The sequence below is a fragment of the Bombus vosnesenskii genome, unplaced genomic scaffold (assembly GCF_011952255.1).
Source record: "Bombus vosnesenskii isolate JDL3184/JDL3185 unplaced genomic scaffold, Bvos_JDL3184-5_v1.1 scf7180000016261, whole genome shotgun sequence".
Classification (NCBI taxonomy): domain Eukaryota; kingdom Metazoa; phylum Arthropoda; class Insecta; order Hymenoptera; family Apidae; genus Bombus; species Bombus vosnesenskii.
The window spans coordinates 3,128,128-3,156,025 of record NW_022884330.1 but is presented as its reverse complement, the minus strand read 5'-3'; the positions used below and the strand labels follow the sequence as shown (position 1 = coordinate 3,156,025).

Below are 27,898 nucleotides of genomic sequence, written 5' to 3'. Positions count from 1 at the left end.
ATTAAAATTAAATCCGACAAATTATTTATTTCACTTATTTTACTATAAAAATGTATAAAAATGATTTATCTTAATCAATACTAAATGTTTTGCAATCCAAATTTTACCATAGACTTTATCATTTTCGACTATTGGTCTAAATACGTATAATTTTTAAAAACACTGACGAGGTATAAAAAACACTATGAATTTTTGGAGATTGGTACGTGATATCGCCATCTTAATAATTTCCATCGTCGAAATAGCGCTCATTATCTAAATATTTGAAGAACGTGAGAATCGCTTTTAGCTTTTGACTCAACAATAATAAAGACATTCTTGGTGAAATACTCCACTAGATTAAGTGATCACTTGAGCAGAAAAAAATTCACAAACAAGAATGCAGTTAGAAACAGTAAAAGGGGACAACTGTAATGTTTCAAATGGATCTTCGAAACTTATAAACTTTATAATCCTCTTAATCGAGGACAGCGATAAGAAAAGGATCTTTTGACAAGGTTCTTCTCGATAACGCCTCCTCGATCAAGTCACAAATCTGAGAACGTGGAGGAGGGAGTCCACTGCACATTCTCTATTGGAATCCTTACAAGATGCCTCCTTGAATAAGGGAACTATCCTTTAAATTGAACCTCCTGAATTTTACATTTTGCTAAATCAGGAATTGTAACGAAGAAACGGAGAGATAGTCTCGATACGAATAAGATATAGAGCAATCTCTAAATCTATTTAATTCTTATTTATTTCGATAAAGTTGGGTAAATATAAAAAAGTCGATAAATACTGGAGTTTAATACTTCAGTATTTTAAAGCATCTGTCTTTTCCCGCGAACTTTTGTTTTTATAACAGCTCATGCCATCTAAGGGACAACTAGAACATTACTAACTCTATCTGATGTGAACTCTATCTTGTGCCTTATCTATGGTGTCGCTACCAAATCTATAGTTAGTGCTGGTAATCAACTGGTTATGTATGGTTATGTGTGTCGCTGTCTATCGATGACAGTTTTGTGACATCTATTAAAACTGATGTACCGATAAACACAAAACCATGAGTGACACAACAAAAATTGAGTGTAATTCTTATATAATTATCGAATAAAGGTAAATTAGTTGAATAAATTAATTTGTCCTGGTATTTATTCATAAAGTACTTTTTAAAATATGTAGTTTGTAATATATATATATATATATATATACATATATATATATATACACACACACATATACATGCATACATACATACATACATACACATACAATAGATATTTTGCTTTCATTGATAAGTAGATAATCATTTAAATAACCCGAAGTATCAATAAATGTATAACAAAGTACATATTTTATCTTTTACCTTTTGTGATAGTCACTATTTTATGTTGATAACAAATCTTTAAACCTTATTTCTTTTATTACTCATTATTCTTTATTACTCATTAGTAGATAATATTTTGTTAACTGCTAACAGTATCATATGTAAGGAGCAGGTACTAAATATAGTAAAATAATATGTTTACAGAGATTACTGAATAAATTATTAAATTTTTTTTAATTAGTCAGTTGATTAGGTTATGTTTACAAATTTTTTTTTAAGTTTTTGATTCCAATTATGTACATAATAACTTTTGAATATATATAAAAATTGAACAACATTATAATGAAAGAAATTAATATGAAAGTAGTAAGTTATGATAAATTATAGATTATATTTTCGAAATTCCAAGCAAAGCATTTTAAGTATATTAAACAGAAATATTTGTATTTTCACTATTTCTATAAATATGTTTGTTTTATGGTTTCAGTGATTAATTACAAAATGACTAATATTTCTTGATTCTGTAACAAAGAAACAATATCACCATGGAGGAGAATGAACTGTATAATGTTACAGTTCCATCTTTCTCTGGAATTGAACCAGCCTTTTGGAACTATTCTGATCATGTCATCCTTGATGACCTTAAGATGGATAGCAGTTTTATATATTTACTTTGTTCATTAGTATCTGCTATTTCATGGATTATTTATATAGCTTACTATAATAGCAGAGTCATTGGTTATATATTAACAAAATTATTAAATCGATTTGTTATTAGGGATGGATATGTTAAAGTAGGTAAGTCCCTAAAAAATACTAAGAATAATTTATTTTATATTAATATACATACCATTATAAATTGTGATATGTACTGTTTATTTTTAGGCTCTTTCACTTTAAGTGCACTAAGTGGAAAAATAATGTTTCGAGATATAGTTTATATCACAACAGACTATAGTATCAGAGTACAGGATGGATGGCTTATATTTCGATGGTGGCGGAGTTATGTTCCCAAAGATGTATCTGAAGGTATTTTATATAGAAACAATTGTATTATGTTTGATTGAAATTATAACATATAAATTTGTGTTAAAGTTTTTAATAAATTTTCTTCTAGATCTTTCACATTCTGATACACGACTTTCTGTTATGTTAAATGGCTTTGAATTGCATGTTTATAATCGCTGTCAGCTATATGCACAATTAGAAAAAACATTTGGTCTTACACCACAAATGTTTCCTGATGAGGAAAATCACAATGTTAATAGTGATGATCATGATGCAGAATCATTTAGTAATACTACTCATGAAACACGTCAACAAATAAATGCAATGGATGTTTCACGTCACGTTGATAATATTAGGAAAAAAGAAGCTCATGTTATAGCTCGAACATGGAGAGATTTAATACCTGTTATTAAATTAGATGTTTGCACAGTTAGTACATAAATTAATTGATATTTTTCAATATATCTTCGGTTGCTGTTATTTAAAGTGTTCTGTTATTTTAGGGCAGATTGGTATTTGGTAATCGGTTAATACCAACAACCTTATCAATAACTGTGGAAGAAGCGCATTTTGTATATTCTACGAAACCGGCAGCATCTCGATACGATCATTTCATGCATTTTACAAAATGTAAAGCAGAGAATTTCAAAGTTATTTTAGCACCTAGTCCAAAGTATACAGGAATGGTAGATGATCCACCTAGATATATGGGTGAAGGGTTTGTTATATTAAGTTCAAACAACATAGAAGTTTATTACTACATGGATGAACCTGGATTTGTTCCTGAACAGCCACAAATGATTCAATTAGTAAATGGAGATATGGTTGAAGCTATGCCACCAATCTGGGGCATTGATATTAAATGTGGAAAGGGCACTGATTTCAGTTATGGACCATGGGCTGATAGACAAAGAGAACATTTATTTAAATTCTTTTTCCCTAATGATTACCAACCATTGAAAGTTACAAAAACCCCTGTTACTGGAGAGAAAAGACAAGTTCAATCATTTGATATAAGATTATCAACATTAAATGAAGCTACAATTGATATACTTTTTAGTAAAAACAGGGAAACAAATGCAGTTCATATAAATGTAGGACCTGGATCATATCTGGAGATCACTATGCCATGGATAGTTTTGCAAGATGGATATACTACAAAAATAACAGGTCAACTGTTACACTTGGAAGCCACTACAAGTTTGCAATATCGAAGTTTAGTTGAAAGCGAAACGCTAGAGTTTGGTGTTAAGTGTCATTACCCAATAAAATGGAACGATCATCAAGAATGGATGTTAAATTTAACTGGATGTAAAGCCACAGCTAACTTAGTTTATTCGCACAAAGAATTTTTTCAAGATATGATTAATGATTGGGCCAGTAAAGCCAGACCTGACATTTTACATTTTGTACCTTATACGTGGAAGTTCAATTTATTGTTAAAAGAATTTGAAATAATTACATTATGTAATGAATATAATTGGATTGATTGTTCATCACAGAATCAAGAAAATGCGCACATTGCTTTTTGTGGGGAATTTTTTGAACTATCATTTGATCTTCCATTTGTGGATTATTTGCCCATTACAATACCTTTGCGTTTCTGGATTCAAGGTGAAAGTGTTGATCTTTCGTTTTATCTACCTGAAGTCAATACAAGTCGTACAATTTTGTTAGCTTTGAATAAAAATGCAAAGATTATGACACGTGATGGATCACATATATATTTGTCAGAATTGAACAAAAACAAAAAGTGGAGAAATGTTTGTCAGAAAGGAGCAGGCTGGGTTGACTGTTGGTCTGTACCAATTGTGGCATTAAGTATCAATTATACATATCATCCATGTCCACCATTGGGACCTACGCCACAAGCAAATATAACAACACCAGAGAAAGAAGAAATTCTTTTATCTCCAATGAGAATTCCTAGATGCAGGAAATCACCAGGTCTTCATTGGACAAGAAACGGTAATCAGAAATTTGATCCACAGTCTATAGCTCCTGATAAAGTTAGTTTAGATCTTGAGATTGGCCCATCTATATTAATTTTATATGGATCGCTTTTAAAAAATTTTATGCACTTAAAAGAAAACTTGTTTGGCGATTATCAAACGTTTACCGATATGCAACAGAGTCGAACAAATCCTACATCGATAAGTACAGAAAGAAGTAAAGACAGAGATGTGCAAAATAGTAGTGTTGAATCTGTAGAAGATGAGGATGCAAAATCAAAACCATTTGATCCAAGAGATTATCGACCATTAGAAGTAACTGTTGGAATTACTATGCATGATATTCAAGCTCATTTAGTGAAAAATTGTGGAGAAAATGATCCTCCTTGTCCAGTTATACTTTTGGAACGATTTGGATTTGAAATGAAAAAGAAATATAAGGAAACAGAGCTTCAGCTGCTCCTATCGCCAGCGATCGCATTAGTCACTGATAACGTCGTTCGTTCAAATAAAGAACGTCATTTAAATCAGGGACATTTAATGTTAAGTGCATTGCAGGTTAGGGGGCATGCAATGTTCAGTAACGAAGGAAGAAGTTTAGATCAAGAGACTTTGGAGTATGCATGGTTAATCGAAGTGCAATTAGGAAAATTGACTGGGAAAATGAGTTCACCCCAACTGCATCATCTTATTATATCTTTGGAAACATTTTTATTAATGGTAAAAAATAATGAAAACAGTTTACGTCCTCCAGATCTACCACATCATTGCCATCATGGTATTCCACCTTTACAATGTCCTGATAGTGATGTTGACAAACATTACAGGTATGCAATAATTTTTAATGCTTGTAGACTTAAAGACAATAATATTATAATATTGTTACAGATGTCCTAGTTCAGAAGATATAAAATATAGAATGACTAGAGTAGCAGTAGATGCAATTGATTTATATTTTCAAGAAGTAGGAACTACTATCCATACCTGGATATCTCCAATTCGCATGTCAACCTGTAATCTTCATGGTCAACAAGTAAAATCTGGGGTAACTGGTGTTTTACCAAGAATATTAATAAGACAATTTGTATCAGCTGCTGATCATTTTGCAAATACAAGTAATACCAACACAGCTGGTAGTGGCAGATCACATAATAATGCAAGCAGTCGTATGTCAGGTATGACAAATATATGTAACTTTAGAAATACAAAGTTAAAGATAATGCTATTTGTTTTATATATCTTAGGTGATGGATCTGACATTTGGTTAGAAGTAGGATCTGTAGCTTTAGGACCAGTAATCTTAGAAGCTGCTATTTCACTTCCAACTCCTGAACATAATTTACATTTAATACAAAATAAATATTTAAAACTACATGATGAGGCCACAAAACGTTTGTGGTTTTTATGGCCTCGAGAAAGTGGTGTGAAAGCAACAAGATGTGGTTGTATAGGCGGCTGCGCATTTTTTGGAAATAATCGAAATGGGTTAAGATTTTTTAAACCAAGCTACCATGATTTTCAAGATGGAATAAATGTTGCCGCATACAGGTACAAATCTATTAATTACTCTAGTAATTATTAACTTATCGGCGAACTACTTGTTACTTTTTTCATATATTATCGTAGAATTAACGAATCCGGAAAAGAAAAAGGATTTGGACAATCTATATTGCACAACGGTCAACTGGTGTTCCATACATCACCTTATAATTTACAAGATGTATCTTTACAAGATTATCCTGTTACTGGAGTAAAAATAACTGCCACGCAGGATGGATCACAAACCTCGAGAAAGGGTGTCGAACGACCAAGGTCTGTGACAGATCATAATAAAGATTCCGGTATCGAAGAAACTAGTAGTACAAAATTAATTACTGCATCAGCAAGTCCATTCGCATGCAGTGGGGAACGGAAACTACTGGGCAGAAGATTTTCGTATACATCGATTCGGTAATCTTTGGAATAGCTTTGAAGCAGCTTTTTAATAATTTGATTAATTTCTTTAAATATTGCATGATTGCACAAATACGCTAAATTTTGAATTTACAATATGCTCATTTATATTTAGAATAACTATAAAAATAATAAAAATTCAAATAAAAATTTTGCGTAATAATAAACAAAAATATAAAAATTATATATCATTTATGCTGCTATTTGTTAATGTAATTTTTTAATGTATCTTATGTTTCAGTGGGTTCTGTCTCCATGAAAATTTTCTGCTTCATGCAAGCTTATCTTTTTAACATAGAAAATATCTTATTTTTTAATATTTATTTCTAATATGCTATATTTAATAATATAATAGTAAAAATAAATATAAAAATTGCTACCAAATTTCACAGATTAGACATTTAATTTTTATTTTATTATATATTAATAAATTTTAACTTTTAACTTTTTATTGCAGTGGAAGCAGTGTAAAAGATGTTCCATATTCTAGATTAGTTGACGCGAGTCCTGTTGTACAGCTACCGCAAAAATTAGATTCAGATTCAAAATTGCATACAGAACGCAGCAAATCAATCTTAAGTGTTCCTGAAATCGAAACTGCTCCAAAAAGTAGTGTGTCTGATTCTAAATTAGCGGTTGACTATTTCAATGCATCAGATGTAGAACCATTTGAATCAAATAGTCCACAATCACTACCAGTAGTATCTACAGAAATAAATTTCTCTGAATCGATGCAAACAAGCATAAAAACTGTTGATAGTATCAACATTTCTGATTCTCGCCACTCATTATATGTAAAATCAGAGTCTGAAGAAAAATTAAAACAAGAAGTGAGATTAATAAATTAATATAATTAAATAATATTTTTAATTATATTTTAAATCTTCTATATGTTTACAGGTTCAACGGACAATATCTATGTCTTCAGAAAATCATTCAGAAGCTTTTTATTCTGCTGATGAGGACACAAGTCACGGTTTGAGCGGAAGTCGCACATCAAGTTTACGTCAATCTATTGTTGGATCTGGCTCAGTATTAAATCGTAATGATAGCATGAAAAAAAAGTTTTCATCAGACTTGTCTATTGTAGAAAGTTCAACAAATGTGAATGTTACCGTATCGGAAAAAGCACATACTTTAGAGAGAGCAAAACCACAGGCAATAAGTACGAAACGTAGTCCTAGAGTAAATCGAAATACTAGCTTTCAAAACGAAACTGATTCAAACAGTGGAAATGGTGGATTACGTGATTCATCCGATAGCCATTCTGTTTCTTCTACTAGTTTCATATCAGCTGTATCTTCGCAAGAAGATGTTACTCTTGTTAATTTACATATGCAAGTAAATAAGCCAATTGTTGATTCTCCACTTCTCATGTCAAGCTACGTTAGCCATTTAACTCAGGTAGTTTGAAACTTGTGAATTTTAAATTTTCAATGTGTCTGGGAGATGCAATTTATATGGGATATACAATCAATTTTAGATACGTTGTTCAAATTGGAGTCAATCATCAATACCAGCAGGAAGTGCTGCATTTACTACACCACTTTTTCAACGTACTGAAGATGGTAGGCTAGTTTATGTTGGTGGCAGATATGTACCGAAATTTGAAACTGTTGCTGAAGGATTTACTTCGCTAAAAATGATTACAAGATCTGATGGTTCACCTGTAGCCAACTCATCTAATAAAACTCCTACACATCCATACCTTTGGGATAATACAACTATTAATCATATGGAAGGTAATAAACAGTAGCTTTATGTTATTAATTACCTTAAAGACATATATGTATACCTGAAGATTGTATTGTTATATTAAGGAGAAGGAGATCATACAACTCATAACAAGGAAGAATTATTAACTGTGCAACATGAAAATGGATCACGAACAACGGTTATCGTAAAATTTAAGGGAGATGTAGATATCATGTTAAGTCCTATGATACTCGAATCGTTACAACGTTTCATTGATGCTATTATACCAACATTAGCTACTTTACACCCACTAACTATTCTAAACCATCTTCATCATGAATGCATTGGAAAGGTTGAAGATGCTAATATTTTAAAACAAGACCAAAGTTTATCTTATTGGAGTCAAGTACAAACTAGTTCAAAACGATCCACTGCTGAAAGAAATATAAAAAATGGTCAAGGTGATGATAAACGTTAGTTTTATTACATTCAGTTCCTTTTGTAATGCATAAATGTGTATTTGTTAACATTCATACTGTTTAATAATAGGTAAAATTGCATTGCAAACAAACGTATATGAAGAAAGTATTATGACACAAGTACAGGGCAGTATTATTTTACCAAAGGTGATTAATAATTTACAATATATAATTTTTCTATGAAATATTTTATTTGTATATTAATGTCTAATTTTAGATGAGCATAACTTTGTTGCAAGCCTCGGTTGTTGAAGAAATTATATCTTTTTCTGCTCTTGAAAACATTCGTGATTTAACATGTGTATCGTTATTCGCCATCTGTTTTGATGATGTGACAGCAAGATTCTATATTGGAAAACAAGCCCGAGAAGTAGTTCAAACATTTCATAAACCAGTTGTATTGCCAAATCAAAAGAAAGTTAACAAAATTAGCAAGGCATTTTTACCTGGGCATCAAACTGCTGCTGTGGTTGCAGATATTGGAAGTGGTGAAACAGTATACATAGAAACCTCTGAGAAACAGCAAGAAGAAATTGTAGTTACACTAAATATAGGTAAATTACATAACATATTACTGTAATAATTGTAAACTATTGTATAACATTAATTTAAATAATTGATATAATAGGGAAAGCTCATTCACAATTACGCAGACTTAGAAATGAATCTTCAATATTAAAAGATGCTGTTATAACAGCAATTCCTGCTCATTATTCAAGAGTGTTATTCACATGTACTAGAATAACTTCTCCACTAAAGTGTGTTGATTATTATTTACATCAATTTACAGATGACAAAGAGAAAAGTGTATGTTTTTTATCTTTTCTAATTTATTCTTAGTACTATATATTGTCTAAAACTCATCAGAAGTGTATTTATTTCAGAAACAATTTGGATCTCCACAAGCAACAGAAGAATTTACCCTCGGTAGCGGGGAAGATAGATTGGGTTTTATAATGTTTGAATGTGGTTTAGAAGGTGTCAAATTGAAAGTAGTAAAAAGATCTCAATTTGAAAAAGGAGAAAACGGAAACGATAGTAAAAAGGTTGATGCCGAAATATTTTATACGGATAGTGTAAAGAGTCAAGAAGAATTAGACAATGCAGCTGGTATATTCAGTTTTGTAAATTAAATGATTCTTAATAAGTATTATATATCTACATTATTTATTATATTACAGCTTCTACTGCACCTATAGGTGATCCAGAAACAGCTTCGACAAACTTGCATAATGGAGCACAAATAAATACTAGTGCAACATGTGCTAGTCTCGCCTCAAAAGCAGGAAATGGAAATACTGTTTCTTGTATTATAGAATTAAAAACGGTATGGTTTAATTTTGCAGCACCACCTCGTACACCCATAACAAGAAAAATTGATTATACTCGATTAGATTGGAATCTACTAAGTACTGCATCACCTGCTATAAATGCTTGGATGAATCCTAGCAATAAGTTTGCAATTCGAATTGTACATATGTTTAGAACTATGTATCGAAGATCAACTGCTATAGTTGCTTGTCTCATGGCAGAAGCATTAGATGTTCAAGCGACACACATGCCCACTAAAGTATGTATTTATTTATGTGTTGTATGTTTAACTAAATTTATTATATTTAGCAAAATTGTTATTATTTGTTTTATAGAGTCGTTACGGAAGATTAACCCCATTAGCAAAAACACTACAAGAAGATCCATCTTGTCAATTATGTACAATTTTACAAAATTATGTTTTATTAAATGAATTAAAAAGCATTGAAGCTAACTTAAAGGAGTCAGATTTACCTTTATTATCAACACTTCGACAAGTAAGTTATATTATAAACATACTTTAATCTTTTTTAAGCTATTTCATATATGCATTCATCTATATATTATTAGGGAGTTATAGTATTGAGCAGACAATGGAAGAATGTTCTCTATACTCCACTATTATTGGAACATAATTACAAAACCAAACATGTTAAACCATTGAATGTCACATTTGCAGTCTCAGACCCAGATGAGGTATGGATATTATTTGTTTTTATACTTAAATGTCTTTATTAAAAATTAAATTAGAATGGGAATGGAATTTCATATAACTTTGTTCCTTTTATATTTCTTATATTAATATTATTCCTCAAACAATTATTAACATTTTACTTTTCTAATATGTAATATTTCTCATTTATCCTTTATTAGGCAATAATTTTAAAATATAATTGTTCTTATATTAATAGCATTATAGTACATCAAAAAGGAAGCTTTCTATTTCATTCAGAAGTTCATAATATATTTTATAGGGAACATAATTTGGTAGAGAATTTTTTTTTTCAGCAAATAAACACGGATGTACAGGATGATGATTGCAATGTAAAATTCAGTAAGAATTTTCAAAATATATTCAAAGAAGTAGCTCTAACACAATATCTTTGCAAACTATTTTTATATAAAAATCTACTTTCACTTTAATAAATTTATACTTACATGCTTTGTCTAATAACTATTAACTCTATTTTAATGTAATACAATGTGCTAATGTAATATAATGTACTTTGCAATGATGCATATGTGTTTATTAACAGAACTTATATATGTATGCCATGGACATATGTATTTTACTTAATTTATATTGTGTTTAAATAAGATAATGTTCATCTTGCCTTGTAAGTAAAAATTAGTAGTATTTGGCAGTATGAATCTTAAGTGGTGGAGGTTTCTTCAGGGCTTATGCAATATTTAACTGAAAATATTATATATATGTAAAAATTATGTTATAATTTTAAGACTTCCTGTGAAATTCAAAACTTCTGAAACCAAAATCTTCTGAAAACTATTCTCACAATTCTTTATCCATTAACTATTTTATATTTTGATTTATTGGAAATTAAAACTTTGATATTTATTTCATTTATCATTGATTATGATCAAATAAAGTATTTTGACTTTCATTATTGAAGATATTAAATAAACATTTTGGACTTGACTTATTCATGTACAGGAAAATTTGCTGACTGATGGTGAGGGTAGCGCAGGAGAAGTTGATGATCAGGAAGTCACAGATGAATGTGCTATGTTAATTCACACAGACCATATGCACAAGCATACACATGCCAAGACTGGACAAGATAAAAGTACAGGTACTATAAGTTAAATTAAAGCAAGGTTCTAATCATATAATCTATGAAGATAATTGGTATAGTATCTTTTTATTGATATAACTTTATTAGATTATTTGATATTTTGCAAAACTTCAATTTAATACACCTGCAGCTTTTAGCATCTGCTTTAAATCATAATTTTAATAATTGCTTAATATCTTAATCTGCATTCTCATATAGACACATTATAGTATGTGTCTTTAGCATTAGTGATTGTGAAGTATTCACACAACAGCATTAATCTTCTATTAAAAACTTGTATGATATTTACATATTAATTACGTATACGTGTATAATATGTATAACATGTGCTTGCTTATACTACTTTTGTCCAATTTTCTCTCTTCATTAATATTATTATCAAAATTCTTAATTTACATGTAGGACAAGTTATTTATTTTATAATTGTTATTTAGATATTTAATATCAAAAAACTCTTGAAATCAAATATTTATCAAATTTTTAAGTATACTGGTCCTTATTAGTCTTTGCATATAAGACATTTTTCCTACTTAAGTTTTAATTACAGTCTTTAGAATACTATTTGTAGAAACTGAAGTACCAAATACATTCTGTAATAAATATAGCACTATATATATTAAAGTTACAATATGCTTCTTCAAACATATATTAACAGTATAGTCATCAGCTTTCTAAACAAAAATCATGGCTTGATATGGAATGACCAGGTATTTGTGGTGATGGTTTGACGGTTCCTGTAAGTTCTCCTCGGGGAAAAGATACAACCCCCATAGCAACACCGGATCCAGGCCCAGATTCACTAACCTCCCCTTCTCCACCAGTAGTTCGTCTAAAGAAAGGAAAATCACTTCAACCCACGCAAATGCCTGCTAGTACACGAGCGAGTATTGTTTTTCCATTGCTTGCAAGTGGTGGGTTATTCAATCAAACTCGGGAACCAAATAATATAAGTAAGTGCAAGACGATTAAATGATTATGTACAAACAGTCTATACATTAGTATGATATAAGTAAATTGGAAGTTTATTGATGAAAGGTTTATCTGGACAAAGAAAGTAAAAGATTAAAATGGTTGAAATGAATATTCTAGTGAATAGACTGTTTTGTTTGCAATAAATATATATCATTAATTTTCTTTGTAGTTTGTATCGCCTTGCTCTTCAACTTTAACACTATATGACTAGCACTATCATATCATATCAGTTTGTTTGTTTCTCACGTGTATTGCTTTTTACTTCATTGTAGCGCTTATTAAGTATCTATCTTATATTTGTTTCTGTTTATCTAACTCTGAATTTCTATTCCTCTAACAGTATTTTGTGCTTTACTTTCTTAGTTAATGTGTTGTACTTTTTTAATAGCATAAAAATAATGTATATACAAGTAGAGTTTTACATTAGGTTATGGCACATTGCGAGAAGAGAAGACACCACAAATTCACATTTCCCATTCTCATCAATTGGGTTCTAATCCAAGTATCTATTCTGGAGGTGGACATGGTAGTCAACATAGTACTGGAAGCTTAGATCAAGTTACATCTCCTACAAGTCATCATTCCAATAAACCTTTAAATACTGGTGAAGATCTGTATAGCTGGATGGCTAAACAACAAGAATTTATAAAGGATAATGATAAAAACAATTTAAAAGGAAATTGGGTAAGCAAAATCTCCTATTACACATAAAAGGTTCAAGAAAAGATATTTATAATACAATACATTTTCATTACTCCTATCATCTCAGGTCTTTCGTGCAGAGCAAAAGTCTTTAAAGGTACTTCAAGTTTATTGTAGAATTGAATGTATTGCCTTTAACAAGCTCTATTTTATATATTACTATATGAATTATTTTAAGAATTTTTATTCTATTTTTAGGGTATACTTGTTTGTTTCTTTATTTAATATAATGATTATATGTTTTCAGGATTCTAAGATCAATACAATGACAACAGATGACACAGAAGATTCTGATGTTCAAAGTGGTACTCTTCTTTATCCTATGAAAGATTCACTTAGACTTTTAGATGCACATTTAATTTTTGAACCACTTCTATCTTCCTTATCTGTTATGCCACAACAAATGTTATCTGCCATTGGGTCAGGAAATATAAACAATGTATCTTCCTTAGACTCGTTAGGATCAAATTTATCTCTAGTAGGGAATATGGAAACTATGCGTATTGACATAGTTGTCAGTGAATTTGGAAAAGTAACAGATAAAAGAAAGGGTATGTAAAAAAGAATATTTGCTTGAGAATCAATTTCAAATATTGTTCAAAATGGGAATGATCGCGAATTTAAACCAATGTATTAGGTAATAAGTACCAAACAAAGAAAGGAAATTCGAAATTTCATTTGGATATACCACCAGAGACACCAGCATTTTTGTGCGAAAAAATCGGCATTGATATTGATGTTAAGAAAATGGCTGATATGGCGGTAGATGATATGATTCAGAAGCAAACTGTATTATATATATCTCGGGGCCAATTGAAGAAACATACAAGTACAGTTGTGAACTTTAGTTTAAATATACGATACATTAGTCAACAAGTAAACATGCCTCTTCTCAGATTATTGCATCAAATTAGTAATATGTATCAAAATGTTAAAGAAACACAAATGGAACTAAAAGAACAACAACCAGAAAGTAAACGAAACAATAATTTAATTGTTAATGATACAGCAGTAAAAAATGGATCATCTTCAAGTAAATATTATTTTGTTTATTTTTTATTAACTACATGCTTAAATATGAATGTAACATATTCTTATTTTTTAACAGCATCTGATTTACAAGAGCAACTTTTGTTAGAAGGTAAAAAGATAGATGTTCCATTACTTCGTAATAGTTTTGAACCCAATCTTTCGAAAATTATATCACCTGGTGCGAGTATTCGATCTCGACCGCAAAGTTTTGCTCAAAAACTACGTAGTACAGGAAAAAGTGTAAAAGGATACATTAATTTGAGCGAAGGAGTAATAACTCCCAATTTTGGAGCGAGTCCAAGTGGATCTGGTTTAGACAAATTTTGTGTACTTCCCGATAAATGTAAAGATACAACACATTTAACGCCACGATGCTGGAAAACGATCTACTATTTGTTGGATTTATATGCTACTCGACCAGAGACTAAGACTATTACACATCGTTTTTCCATACCAGCGGACGCTTCAGAACATTATAAAAGTGGTCGAAAATATGAATTATTAAATGAAACAAAAGATGCAGATATTGAGAAAGGACTGAATGCTGAAAATAGTTCAACACCTGTGCCACTTCCACGAGAATTAAGTTAATACTAATTTAATTTATTTACTTATAATACTTATAATACTTACCTTAAAACTAAATTTTATTATTAATTGTATGTACATAACAATATATTATAGATATTGTTACGGGAGAACGGACAAGATTAGTTATTTTTGGAGTTGCTCGAATACACAGGACCAGATTATTAGCTACTCTCAGTGGATTGAAACTTGAAGCAGAAATAACGAGTCTTCATGCAAGTTTTACATGCCGCAAGAAATCAAGACCTGCCAGCTTAGAATGTAGCTTGACTGGTCAAATTGGTAGAACAATGATTGTTTTACTAGAAGGTGTTGCACCTAATCAACAAACGGTTGTTAGAGTAACTGTGGGCAAATCACAAGCTTTGTATTCGAGTATTAGCAGACGACAAAAAGATAAGAATAGTGGATTACTGACTGTCGGCGCTGTCAACATAGATATTCCACAACATCCAGTAGCTTTACATGGTATGATGACCAGAGGTAGTAAACAATTATCATCGACTTTACAAGTAAATATATAATTTCCTCTTTTATAGTGATAATAATGGTAATTAAATTCGTTATAATCCTAAATAATAAAAAATGTTCAGGAACTTAGGGTAACAAGAACATCCTCAAGAATGTCCAGAGGTCAACAACAGGACGAGGTGGATACTGGAGTACCTGGTAGTCCACATCATTATGCGCCAGCACCATCAGTTGATTTAGAAAAACCACAAGTTGTATCTAGTTTGTTAGAACCAATCGTAATGCAATTTCACATAATATTTCAAAGTTTGAGTATAACAGCAGCGCTGTTACCATCTCTACAAGCACAATATAAAATGGATCAGGTAACTAGTTCTGGTATAACTGGTAGTAAAGCTAAGTTCACGATAGATCTGCCTCACCATACCTTGAGTTTTACGACGAAACTTCAAGTGACGGAAGCAAATTTACCTTCCGAAGCTAGCATTGAACTTCCCAAAGTACATGTATCTGCAGAATATATTCAAGATGGTAACAGTAACATGAATGATAGTAAATTAGCTGGTTAGTAATCTAATATTTTACAGATTTGTGTAATACATTTTATGATACAGATATATTGAATTTCTTGTAATTTGTAGATGGTGTTGTATTAAGACAAGGCAGCTATCTTAGTGCAACGGCAGATATCGGTGTTTTTGAACATTCATTGACTACAGATCTCCTTAATCATTTAGTATTCGTACAAAAAGTGTTCATGAAAGAAGTAAATGAAGTTGTACAAAAAGTTTATGGTGGAGAGAAACCAGTTCCTTTGTGGTTAGAAGATGAAGAGCCAAGTAATGCGACTGTAAAAAGGATATTATTTACTTTAATTATTCGCATTAAGGTCAGTGTCATATTAATATCAATAATTTGAAATTTGTAATATTTAATATTCTTCGTATTATATATAGAGGATACAATTGACGGCAACAACCCCAACGAATTCGGCAGTTCGACTGGAAACTGGAGCTGTTGAACTTCAATTATCTAATAGAGTACAAAATGTTTCTGGTGCTACACAACCAAATCCATACATGAAGCTATTTGGGAAAGCACAAGTTGACATTAATTTAAGTCTTGGACAATTATTAAAAAATGTTTTATTTGAAGAAGCAGAACCAGAATTTCAGCAATTTGCCTTTTTTAATACCAGAGTAGGATTAAGAAACGCTTTTCAAGAAGAAACGGCACAAGGTGAAGATAAGGAAGTAGTATTAATTACGCTAAAGCGTCCATTAATATATATTCAGCCAATGGCTATTGATAAAGCTATACTTGTTTGGCTAAATTATAAAAACGCGTACGAATATTGGAACGAGAAGAGAGCTAACTTAAATAAAGAGGTTTTGACCGCCACACAGCAAGTATTTGAAAAAGTTCCATTTGGTCAAATAACGAGTCAATTAAGTGCTCCTCATTTGGGGACATTGTTTTTGCAATTGACTGTAGATGATATGGGTATTTGTTTACCACTTAATCCCTTGCCACCCACTTGGGGTATGAACAGGGGACTGTATGATGGCGAATCAAGGGGTGCTGTAGTAGTGACATTAGAAAATACAAGCATATCAGCATGCAGCAGTGGTAGCTTAGTTAGTAAAGCAAGGTATAATGTTATTATTAATTATTCAATTCTTAATAAACGTTATGAACGAATTGATTATGAATACATTATCATTTTACAGATTTATGGGTTTGTGCTTAAGATTTGCTGATGATTTTGAAACTTCCCTGGATGATTGGAAACCAGATGTAACTGATAGTAGTATAATGAATTTATGTATGGTATCTGAAGGCACTTATGAAGTATGTAGTAGAACAATTGCACAAAAACAAGATAAGTCTGGTAATAAGAATAAAACTTTATTTGTTGTTTATTCTTTTGTTGGGAATGGATAATGCAATGTAATTATTTTCAGATAATGCCAAGTGGATCTTAAATGTACAATGGCAAATGGAAGGTGTCGATATTCATCTAGATGTTAATGTAGGACAACAACTGTCAGCACTTGGACATACACTAACAATGTTGACTGGTTCTGAAGAAGATGATATTCATGTACCTGCAGATTATGATAGCGATGATGCAGATCAGCCAGATAATAGTACTAGCCAGGTTAAGAAAAAAGTATGGTTTAATTATATTTATTTCATCCTATAGTACTTTTTTTCGGTCCTTTTATTGGGTAATGTATTAGAAATTAGATATCAATTATTAAGACTATTTTCACAGAATATATGATTTTTTTATTTTCTTATATCCATAAATTTTTTTTATTTAAAGCTTCATAATGGTATGTGTATTGTTCATTAATCGAATTTTGTATGTTTGTAGGAGAGTATACTAATGAAGAAATCTAAAAATTGGACAGACAGTCTACCAGCGTTTGTTTTTGATCCTACGCTTGATGCGAAGAAGAGATCAAAATTAATAGAAAAAGAGATGAATGAACAGGCAAAAATTATAAACGATCTACGGTCACTGGGTGCTTCTCACGGAACAATAGAACAAGAAATGAAGCGTCTACATGAGTTGGAAGCTATGGTTTTTAAAGATTTTAGAAGGTATAAACTTGTGAAACGCATTTTAGATTGCTATGAAATATAATGCAGTACATTACTAAGTACGTAAAAATAAAATTTCTATATAAATTTTATAGAGATATGATCCAGAAGCTAAGGAGACAGTCGGTTAAAGCTTCAGGAATAAAAGGAAAATTAGGATTGGGTGGAAAACCGAATACGTATCGATCGCGTTCGTTTATTGTACCTTCACCAACACTCGAAAATCAGCTCGAAAGTCCTGAAGATATGAATCTAGAAGTCAATTCAGCAAATTCCGCTAGTTATGAAAGTAGTCCTAGAAGCGGTCCAAGCCGGTATTGTATATTTTCACTTATAAAAGCTATATTTTATCTTTGTTTCCGCAAAATTTTATGTGGTGATATATATTAATTTAAAGATCTGCCTCCCTTCGTGTAAGAGGACTAGGCGGACCACGTGTTACTTTTAGTGACACACATACAATGGGCAGGTATGTTTATCAAATAATTCTAATATATTTATTACCACCATTTTTAAAATAATGATGTTATGTAGACAATCATCGCTTCCGAGTGCTGGTTCTGAGTTAAGTTTGCCAGAAGGAGAATTAGAGTGGCCAGAAACTATTGAAATAGACGGAGAACGAGTTGAATTAAGAAAAAAAAGCAGAGATATTAGTTACACATCGAGTTATGATAGCATGGAAGGAAAGTATGTATGAGCATGTGATATAGATAAGATATGAATACAATATATTATGTTTCCTAAGTTTTAATTTTCATAGCGCACCACTACTTGATTCGTTTGGAAAAGAACAATCCTCATCAACTTCGTCACCGTACATAACACCTCAGAAAACTCAAGAACCTAATATAGACTTTGAACTTGATGTAAAAGTTCTAATTAATAGTGGCAAATGTGTACTCCACACAAAAGATCCAGGAAAAGAAGATGAAATTAAAATGTATATATATTTATTAACTAATTTAATGTTTATTGCGCGTGTTTTATGCATTTGATATAAATGAATATCTTTTTACAGTATGAGTCGAATGAAGAAGGAGCGATCGTGTTCTGGAGGTACATTTGAATTTCAACCAAGCAGTCCTAGTAGTAGTAGGAAACATTTAAGTAGCAAAGAAAAATCATCCACTGCAAGTACATCTCGACTACGATATTTACAACACACGAATGTACCTTTAGTAGATTTAACAATTTTTCATATTCCTGGCTTAGATGTAAAGGTAAAAATATGTTGTTGCATATATATATATAAGATGTTAAAGGTACATATATGTACACATATGTACACGTGTTTTTGTATTTACATGTTCTAAATTAATTTTTTTTAAATAAATTTCATTACAGGTACATTATGAATCTAAAACACTTCCAGAAGAATCTGTGTCTCCCCGTGTATCATCAGACAATAGCTTGCTTAATCCTTCATCAGTAACTGCGTTTAAAAAGTCTAGTACTAAGAAGGCTAGTTTATTTGCTTGGATGACTCTTCAAAGTATACCAGAAGAAACTATAATAAGTCCACATATCCTTGAATTTTTGGAACAAACGTTAGAACCGATTCCAAGTAAAACCCATTTTCATAGCAATGCACAAACAAATACAGTATTTCCATTGGAAAATGCGGAAAGCACATCTTGGGCTGCTACTGCAGCAAACAGCAATTATGTTTATGCGAGTTTCCCTGTCGATGTGATAGTATATTTTCATATGCAACCTTCTACATTTAGGTAATTTTCAAATAATTTTATTAGTTTATTTATAATTATTAGTCATTATAATTTTTCATCATTTCAGATTCTCTTGTTTACCGGTTTCTCGGGTGGAATGTATTTTGCAATTGCCGTCCCTTGATATAGTGTTTTCGTCCAAGCGAGCAGAAGAAGAGCTCATAGAGTTTCGAGAGTACAAATCTCCAAGTACACAACCTACTGGAAAAGAAGCTGGTTCAGCGATTGGTGGATTATCAGTTACTGGATGTCTTGCTGATTTTTCTGTTTATATTTTTCATCCTTATGGTGGTGGGAAGAAAACTGGGTTAAAAGAAGCACAATGGTCACCTTTATCGGATAGCGAAAGAAAAGATTCTTTAAGTATTAATGTCGCATTTGTAAAATTTCATATGTCAAGAAGTCGTAAATTAAATTTTCAAAGTGAACAATTGAAGAAGATGTCAGATACTAGTCGTGCAGTTATTCGGTTTTCTAGTATGTATCATTTCTTCTTATATCCAAATGTTATTTAACACATGCCAAAGGGATTAATGAAATATTTCTACATAATTTTTCAGCAATTGTTGACATTGGATCTGCTTCGTTTAAATATGATATGCGAAGATTAAGTGAAATATTGGCTTTCCCAAAAGCGTGGTATAGACGTAGTATAGTACGTCGATTATTTTTAGGAGATTTAAGTTCAGGTACAGCATATTCTGAGGGTGACGGTAGTCCTTCTCTGAATCAAGAAGAGGCAGTTATGGGTAGCTCTTTATTAAAACACTATGATCGACACGGTACTGATGTACTATCAAAAAGTGCTCCAGAACGAAGTCCAACTTTGAATAGGGATAAATTAAGATTGAGCTTAGAAAGTGATATACCGAAACATGCAAGATTGAAAGGTACTTTATAAAATGTTTAACAATCATTTCTAATAATTTTTAATACCAATATACATATGTTAATATTAGATATCGGTAGAGGATGGAGTTTTACTTCTGATAAACAAACGTCAGAGCTAAAATTAAGAGAATCTGCATGGGAAACATTAGTACTATTTGCCATAAATTTCACACGTTTGAATGTTCACATGAACATGGGTAATGTCATGGGCAATGTTACATGGATGACAAAGGATTTTAGATCTGATGGAAGACTGTCTATAGGTAGCACTGGACATAAGAATTTATATATAGGCATTGGATTAGGAGGTTCTAGTTTGGATGCAAAGGGTGGTATTGTTGGTGGTGTCATTGAATTGAGTGAAATTGATACATACAGTATGTTATTGATATTCAAATTTATACTAAAAAATATATTAGTTTTACTAATTTAATTGTATTACTTATGTATGTATATACTTGTAGTACACATACGAGAAGAACCTGGTATAGAACCTGATCATACTGTAGGTTTAAAACTGTTTGCATTAGAATTGCGATTGGATTATATGGGAACAAGTGTATTGATGTCTAGAGTATCTTCACTGGATGTTACATTAAGGGATGAATGGAAAATTAATCGCAACAATAATGGAGATGCCTTTATGCCAACGAGAAGGTTATTTTATATCTATATTTTTATAATTACTAGTTAATAATTAAACAAATCTTTATATAATCTTTTATTTAAATATCACTCCTAACAGACCTGCGGTAATTTTTATGCATGGAGACTTGGGTTGGGATCAATTGCAGATTATGATTAGTAAATCTACAACAGCAGATCTATTAAAAATGTATTATAAATTAGATGAGTTTTTCAGTCAACAATTTAAAAGTAGTAAACGAGTGTTTAGTTCCTTACAACCAAGACATCAAAGAGTAAATAATAGTAGCTTTAGAAAAAGAACTCAAAGAAGGAAAATTACCAATGAAGGTAAACCTACATATTTAATATAGTTGAGCTATGTGTATTTCAAATCAATATAATGGAATTATTTCTAAATTCATATACTACAGGTCCATGGAACACAAATCAAACAACTACAGTGACGGATGCTCGTCATCACAGACATTGGCAAGGTGTATTAGCCCAAGTAGCTGGTCTGCAGTTAGGTAGTTTAAGCTTTTCTTTACCACCAACAGGAACTGTACTTGGAGGAACAATGGAACTTCATGGCTGCAACATTAGTTTAGCGTGTTTCCATGGAATTAATTTTAAAAGTAAAAGTTGGGCACTATTCTCACTAAAAGAACCATGTATTAGTTTCACTACTGAAGCTCAAGAAATTCCAAGCGTTGAATGTAAGGAATATTTTATATAAGTATAACTGACTAAAATTTGTGTTTTGTTCAAAATGGTTTAATAATGATATTTTTGACAGCCCCAAATACACGTGATGTTCATGTTGTGCAAACATTGACCATCAGTTTAGGCCAACAACAAGAACAACATGCAAGACATCACTCTATGGCTACTGTTTGCAGATTCAGTCGTAGTGTATTATTCCCACCACAATTTAAATCATTGCAAGAATGGTTTCATTATGCGTTTGCTAGTAGTGAAATAGATGGTACGCTATAAATGTATTGAAAATAAATTAATTTTAATAGTAGTGGAATATAAATGAAAGTGCTTTAATGTCTGTCACTTTAATGTACAGCTGTAGATCGGTTTCCGTGTGTTGAAAGAGAACGAACAGACAGTACGTCTGATAGTAGTAATATAACTCGTGGGAGAAGTACATCAACAACTTCTGGAAAATTACAAGAACATTCTCATGGAAGAGAAGTTATATTTGCTCTACCATCATTGCAGTTACATCTAAAAACGGAACATCTGCAAACCGCAAAAACTCCAGTTGTTGTCGGTACGTAACATCTCTATTTACTGTTATCCAACTTAAGTCAAAATATTTAAGAATTCTAATGATATAACAAAATATGTGTCTGATGACACATGTTTAATATATAATACTATTGTATTTATAAATATGAAAGCTGCAGTAGGAACTTTTTCTCTTTAAATTATGTGTTGCAACTGTTTCCTTTGTATATTTTTAGGAGCACCTAAACATATATTATATAGTAAGTATAAAAAGAGAATTGATTTATATAAAACTTGGTAAGAAGCATTCTTAATTTGGAATTAATAACATGGGTTGATTTGTACACTATGCCAGGTTATTAAATGCTTTATTAACATATAGAGTACTATATTAAAAATTATTTTGCATGAAATGTTCAATAAGTGCTAAAGACTAGACTTAAATTTTTGTAATTGCTAATCTATATGATCAAATTCATATTAAGTATGCATGATCCGCACAAAATAAAATTATTAATGAGGTATTAATGTTTAAATATACATTTCTTACAATAATGAAGTTGTAGTATATAGTTTTTATTAATATAAAAGGATAAGACTAATGCCGTCCAATATTATAACAGGTTATAATTCTATAAACATTTTCATTGTGAAATATTATATTTCAGTATTATATTAGAAAAGCATAAAGGTTACAATCATGTAATGTAGTATAGAATTCATTACATAAATTAGATGAATCTGTAATTGACGAATTTGTATTGACACATAGATACATAGTTTTTGGACTATTTAAAAAGTTATATTATCATGTGTGTTAAAGTATATCATCATGGAAGTATTAATCCATATTCTAAAATGCAATGTTAAAATTAGTACAAGATGAATATTCTATAAAATTTATTATATAAAAATCGCTTTTTAACAGGTGAAAAACCACTAGTTGAATGTAGTTTCATAACGGAATTTGAGGACCACATTTTTGTTACGGTAGACGCAGAGGCCTTTTTCTTCCTTCATGATTTAATTACTTCATATGTAAAAGAAAAAGAGAAAGTGGTAAATATATCTTATATCTTTTCGAAGCAATTACATGTTATGAAAATGTATTTTCTCAATCGCATTTGTTGTGTAACCATTTATAGAATATGGGTGCACGAGCGCACAGTCCAGATCCTCAAGAAAAGAAAGGCGGAACTTCAAACACTGGCAGTACTTGCGCTACAACAACGATTACTTCCGAAGACGAGAAGAAACGTAAGCAATTTGATCCAGCAGAAATGTTCATAAAAGATTGGCGATCGTACAGGTGTAAAACGTGGCATGTTGAACCAACTGTAAGGTAATGATGACATTTGTCATTATTTTACTATTAAGTTATGTGTGACGTAATCTTTATTCTTGATACCAAAGGTTACTTTCGTGGGCTGGTAAAAGCATTGAGCCTTATGGAATAGATTACATTTTGCAAAAGTTAGGATTTTCTCATGCTCGTACAACGATACCAAAATGGATTCAACGAGGTTTTATGGATCCTTTAGACAAATTACTGGCCATTCTAATGTTAAGGATGGTTTTAGCCGTTCGAGAAGAATCGTCGGAAGAGCAAAAAGAACATAAACGAGAAAAATAATTAACACAAATAGAAAGTGGAATCGTACAATAATCGTCCAACATAATAATGTCCGCAATTTTTTTGCGCAAATTGGTAGGCGGTAATATCAATAAAATCACTGTTTCTTTATATTGTATAAAGTGAACGTTGAATAATATAAATTTGCTAATAAAAGGATAAACTATAGTGATCAGATCAGATCAGTTCAGTGTAGGAATCGGAAAAAACTCTTACTCGTGAAATTGATATTTTGAGAGTGCATGATTAAAAGGACATTTGTAAGAAGTGTGTTAATAATGTGCAACATGTAATCAAGCAATTGTATATTAAGATATATAGATAAAGGTTTATCATCATCGATATTTCGTTCGAACGTGTTAAATATTGCACAGAATGCCAAGGGCACAGCAACGAGCGTTAGGAAACATATGTGTATTAACAGCGTTCAACAACGCTTCGTTATATTTTCATAAAGTCATACAAAAGAATTTTTGTTCGAGGAAATGGAAATTTGTCGCAAAAGCCGTTCGCAATCGCAATCTATATATATCATCGTATCGATATGCGTTTCGAGTACGACGTTTAGTATATCGGAAGTATTTAACGAGTTTTCAGCTTTAGAATTTTATAAATTACGTATTATGTGTAGATATTAGCGTTTTAAGCAGACTTACGAGCCTAGATGAAAACTGAAACGATTGTACGTGTTAGAAATATCGAAATCTATGCATGGAAGCAGAATGCTTTCCTAGCTTGAAACTTTGCAGCTTTATTAGCACGTACTACTTTCAAAAGAATTGTCTTTCTACAAACTGCTCACGGGATTACGCTTAGATTCTTGAAATTATTTTTTTGTAGTTATAATCTGTATTCTCTTTTCCTGTTCTCCTTTCTTTTGAATAGGAGGGGAGGATGTTAAAACTTATATATAGTTAATCGATACCAGTCGCGGCATTTTTGCTCATTTTTCAGGATAATTTACGTGAATCCTATGCATAACGATAATTTATCTTTTAACGTACGGCGGAATAAGGTCTTTGTTTAATTCTACAATCTACGAACCGCTTTTGTGCATATTAAACTATTACTGTAATGTAATGTAATATATTTTTGTGTATACATCGCCCGACTTTTTTCGTATAAGTACATATTGATATATACATATATACATATTGATGCCAACTTGTAATTGCAATGTGCACTTTAAAACGATAAAATAACAAAAGTGGTACATATTAGACTTAAGTTGTTACTATAGGATAATGGATTTCAATGTATACATATACTGTATTTTAAATGAAATGTAAAAATCGGTTAGAAATGTAACGTAGAGGGTATGCAAAGAACAAATAATCGCTGTATCGTCGTTCAAGCGTCTTTTTTCATTCGAGAGCGTGTACACGTTATAGACCCACCGATGTAATCACAAAAATTAGTTTCTTCGGTTCAGTCTTCCTAGAGCACTATTTAATTTTAAGTGCAAATTACTGCAATTTAATCACTTGCAATAATTAAGTTGATCAGCCGAATTTTTCTATACATAAAATTAAATGCATATTTAGCATATGTCGATATATTTCTATGAAATGTGGAAGAAAGCAAAACGTTTTTCCTAAATTGCAAATAGTGATTCTGAGCTTGTTATTGTTCGCGACCGCTGATATCGCAATAATACCTATTTACTACAGAAAATTTGTCGTAAAACATATGTATATGTATATTATGTACGTATTGAATTCGTATCGTAATATATGTATAACTTTATATGCAAGTTCCGGCAATAACGTAATTCTATTGAAAGTATTAACTTCTTATATTGATACTATAAGACTTTGACATTTACAATGTTAATAGAAACTTTCTACATAGTTAATAGATTTAAGTAAGATTATCGTGTATATTTGCACCTGAAATATTATATAGTTGAATTGACTTAATTAAAAAAATGTTCAAGTAACGGAAAATATGTTCCTTTAAATGTAATATATAGAAAAAAAATTTAGCAAATGTAATAATCTCTTTAGTTAATCCAACGTATCGAACGTTGCTCGTTAATTGATTTAAAAAATATCAATTTTCACCGGAACTTGTATCGCGTGCGTGTATATTTGCTCACAGTTACGACTTTTTCGCGCGTGACATTCTCTATTTAATAAAAAAGATATATATACATATATGTATAAAGACTTCGTAGATCCAGCCAGTACAAGAATAGTGGATTTTACATTACAACACTAGTATTATTTACGAAAACAGATGGTGATTTGTATAAATATTTTTTATTTATTTCCATACTCGAATGATAAAAATTTGCTTCGAGTAAAGGATATCGAAAGTTACAAAGCAACTGAATCAACAGTTAATTTTTCAGTGTACTAGAAATGTTTCCGTTCATTAGCCAAATGTGTCAGCGCGTAAAATAATGTATCTATAGATGTGAAATTGGTACATGTCCAAATTAGAAGAAATATATTAATGTGCCTGAGATACGATATGTTTAACATCTCTCCCCGTAGCATTTATGGCGTATAGTCTTTGTTCATTTCGACGTATAATTGCTTTTACTGAATTGTCAACTGTTGTTCTACTTTCTTTGTACATTTGTTATTCTATTTGAACAAATCAATAAAAGTATTAAAAAAAAAAAAAAAAAAAGAAACTATCGCTATACGTACATGGATTAAAGTTATCGAATTTGCAGTTCCTCGATCATGGGAGTATTTCAATTATTTCCTTTACTTGAAACTTACGTTTGTTAATTTATTCTTTTTAATTATACATCGTCCGTTTCTCTCTACTTCTTTTAGCTTTACGGACCTTTCAATTTTTTATGCGCATCTAAGTAAAATAGAATAAAACATGCTCTCAGCGGATTAAGAAGTCATTAGAGACTATTTAGTCGCAATATATCCTTTGATGTTATAAATATTCCATATCGAGATAAAGGTCCAGATAAAGTAAGCGCATTCTGAAATTGCGCAATCGGTGGAGGGGACTCCACGACCGGTTCCCGACCGGGGAATGTGCACGCGGTTTTTTCTCAATACTGCAGCCTGTTCGATCATATCTATTTTGTCCAAAGATGTCAAGGATGACATTTCACAGACACCGTGAATCGGTTTTTTCGTCCCGACGACATTAGATTATATTATCGTCCAAGTTTTTCCAAGTTTCACATTTTAAAAAATCAACTCTATACGTGTACTCGGAACCGTGCTAGAATATTCATAAATTATTTTAGTGAAGTAAAATTTGGAACATTGAGCGTTAATGAGTTTTTAAACCATGAGAACTTTACAATTAAATTTCTCGATATTTTACATCAAAAGATTACGCGTAATACGCAGTTATTCAATAGTAAATTATTCAAAAGTACGTCAGCAAAGAACCATCTGCATCCAAAGCACTCGGAGAATTTTCTACTTAATCTCATTTCCTGCCAGATATCCGTTGAAATAATTAATTCGCTTAAAATCTAATTCGAATTGCAAAGGCACGCGAGGATTCAGCAAATTGAATAAAGTAGCATTCTACCGCAGGCTGATTCACTTGGCTCGATAAAAATTTCTCCCTGCGCAAAATCGATCTCCGATAAATCGGTTGGTCGTGTAATTAAGAAATAAAGGCAGTTGATGGAACAAGGCTTCTCGTGGCCGAATAATAATCGTGAAATCAGTCGTGAAGTAGGCGAGCCAGCTGGTTACATGTTCTTAACGCCGATTAATCAGCGTTCTTTCTGATAAGATCAATTTTCGTGTCACAGCCGCTTGTTTAACCCGGAACACATTTACGTTGCCGGTGTTGGACGCTGCGCGATATAATCGTGTGTAGTCGTTAATTTTTGCCATGGTAAATCGTCCCGTTGCGTGGCGCAACGAAAGCTTCGTTACGCGTCTC

At 31.3% G+C, this 27,898-nt stretch overlaps 1 protein-coding gene across 15 annotated transcripts; it reads left to right on the top strand.

The window, feature by feature from the left end:
* The first annotated feature begins 939 nt into the window (after positions 1-939).
* On the top strand, positions 940-26,490 carry LOC117241857 (transmembrane protein KIAA1109). 15 transcript variants are annotated; one of them, XM_033508072.1, is made up of 51 exons: positions 940-1,101; positions 1,800-2,110; positions 2,198-2,341; positions 2,430-2,749; positions 2,824-5,099; positions 5,161-5,447; positions 5,517-5,820; positions 5,899-6,084; positions 6,683-7,055; positions 7,126-7,629; positions 7,709-7,967; positions 8,046-8,393; positions 8,470-8,546; positions 8,617-8,953; positions 9,028-9,206; positions 9,284-9,509; positions 9,581-9,969; positions 10,046-10,207; positions 10,281-10,406; positions 11,383-11,521; positions 12,232-12,474; positions 12,924-13,180; positions 13,266-13,295; positions 13,446-13,749; positions 13,836-14,231; positions 14,307-14,816; positions 14,915-15,330; positions 15,412-15,853; positions 15,931-16,178; positions 16,246-16,940; positions 17,020-17,180; positions 17,254-17,462; positions 17,670-17,899; positions 17,995-18,213; positions 18,297-18,368; positions 18,434-18,589; positions 18,663-18,842; positions 18,921-19,164; positions 19,247-19,629; positions 19,697-20,106; positions 20,190-20,519; positions 20,589-20,897; positions 20,985-21,177; positions 21,266-21,495; positions 21,579-21,863; positions 21,944-22,132; positions 22,223-22,429; positions 22,623-22,646; positions 23,315-23,445; positions 23,532-23,728; positions 23,800-26,490. In XM_033508072.1, the coding sequence occupies exons 2-51, from the start codon at positions 1,858-1,860 to the stop codon at positions 24,017-24,019; spliced, it is 15,009 nt and encodes a 5,002-aa protein (XP_033363963.1). In that variant the 5' UTR covers positions 940-1,101; positions 1,800-1,857; the 3' UTR covers positions 24,020-26,490. The 15 variants fall into 15 exon arrangements, with proteins under 15 accessions (XP_033363963.1, XP_033363958.1, XP_033363954.1 ...); XM_033508067.1 differs by having other exon boundaries at positions 5,899-6,222; positions 8,046-8,381; positions 18,921-19,122; XM_033508063.1 differs by having other exon boundaries at positions 5,899-6,222; positions 8,046-8,381.
* The last annotated feature ends 1,408 nt before the right edge of the window (positions 26,491-27,898 follow it).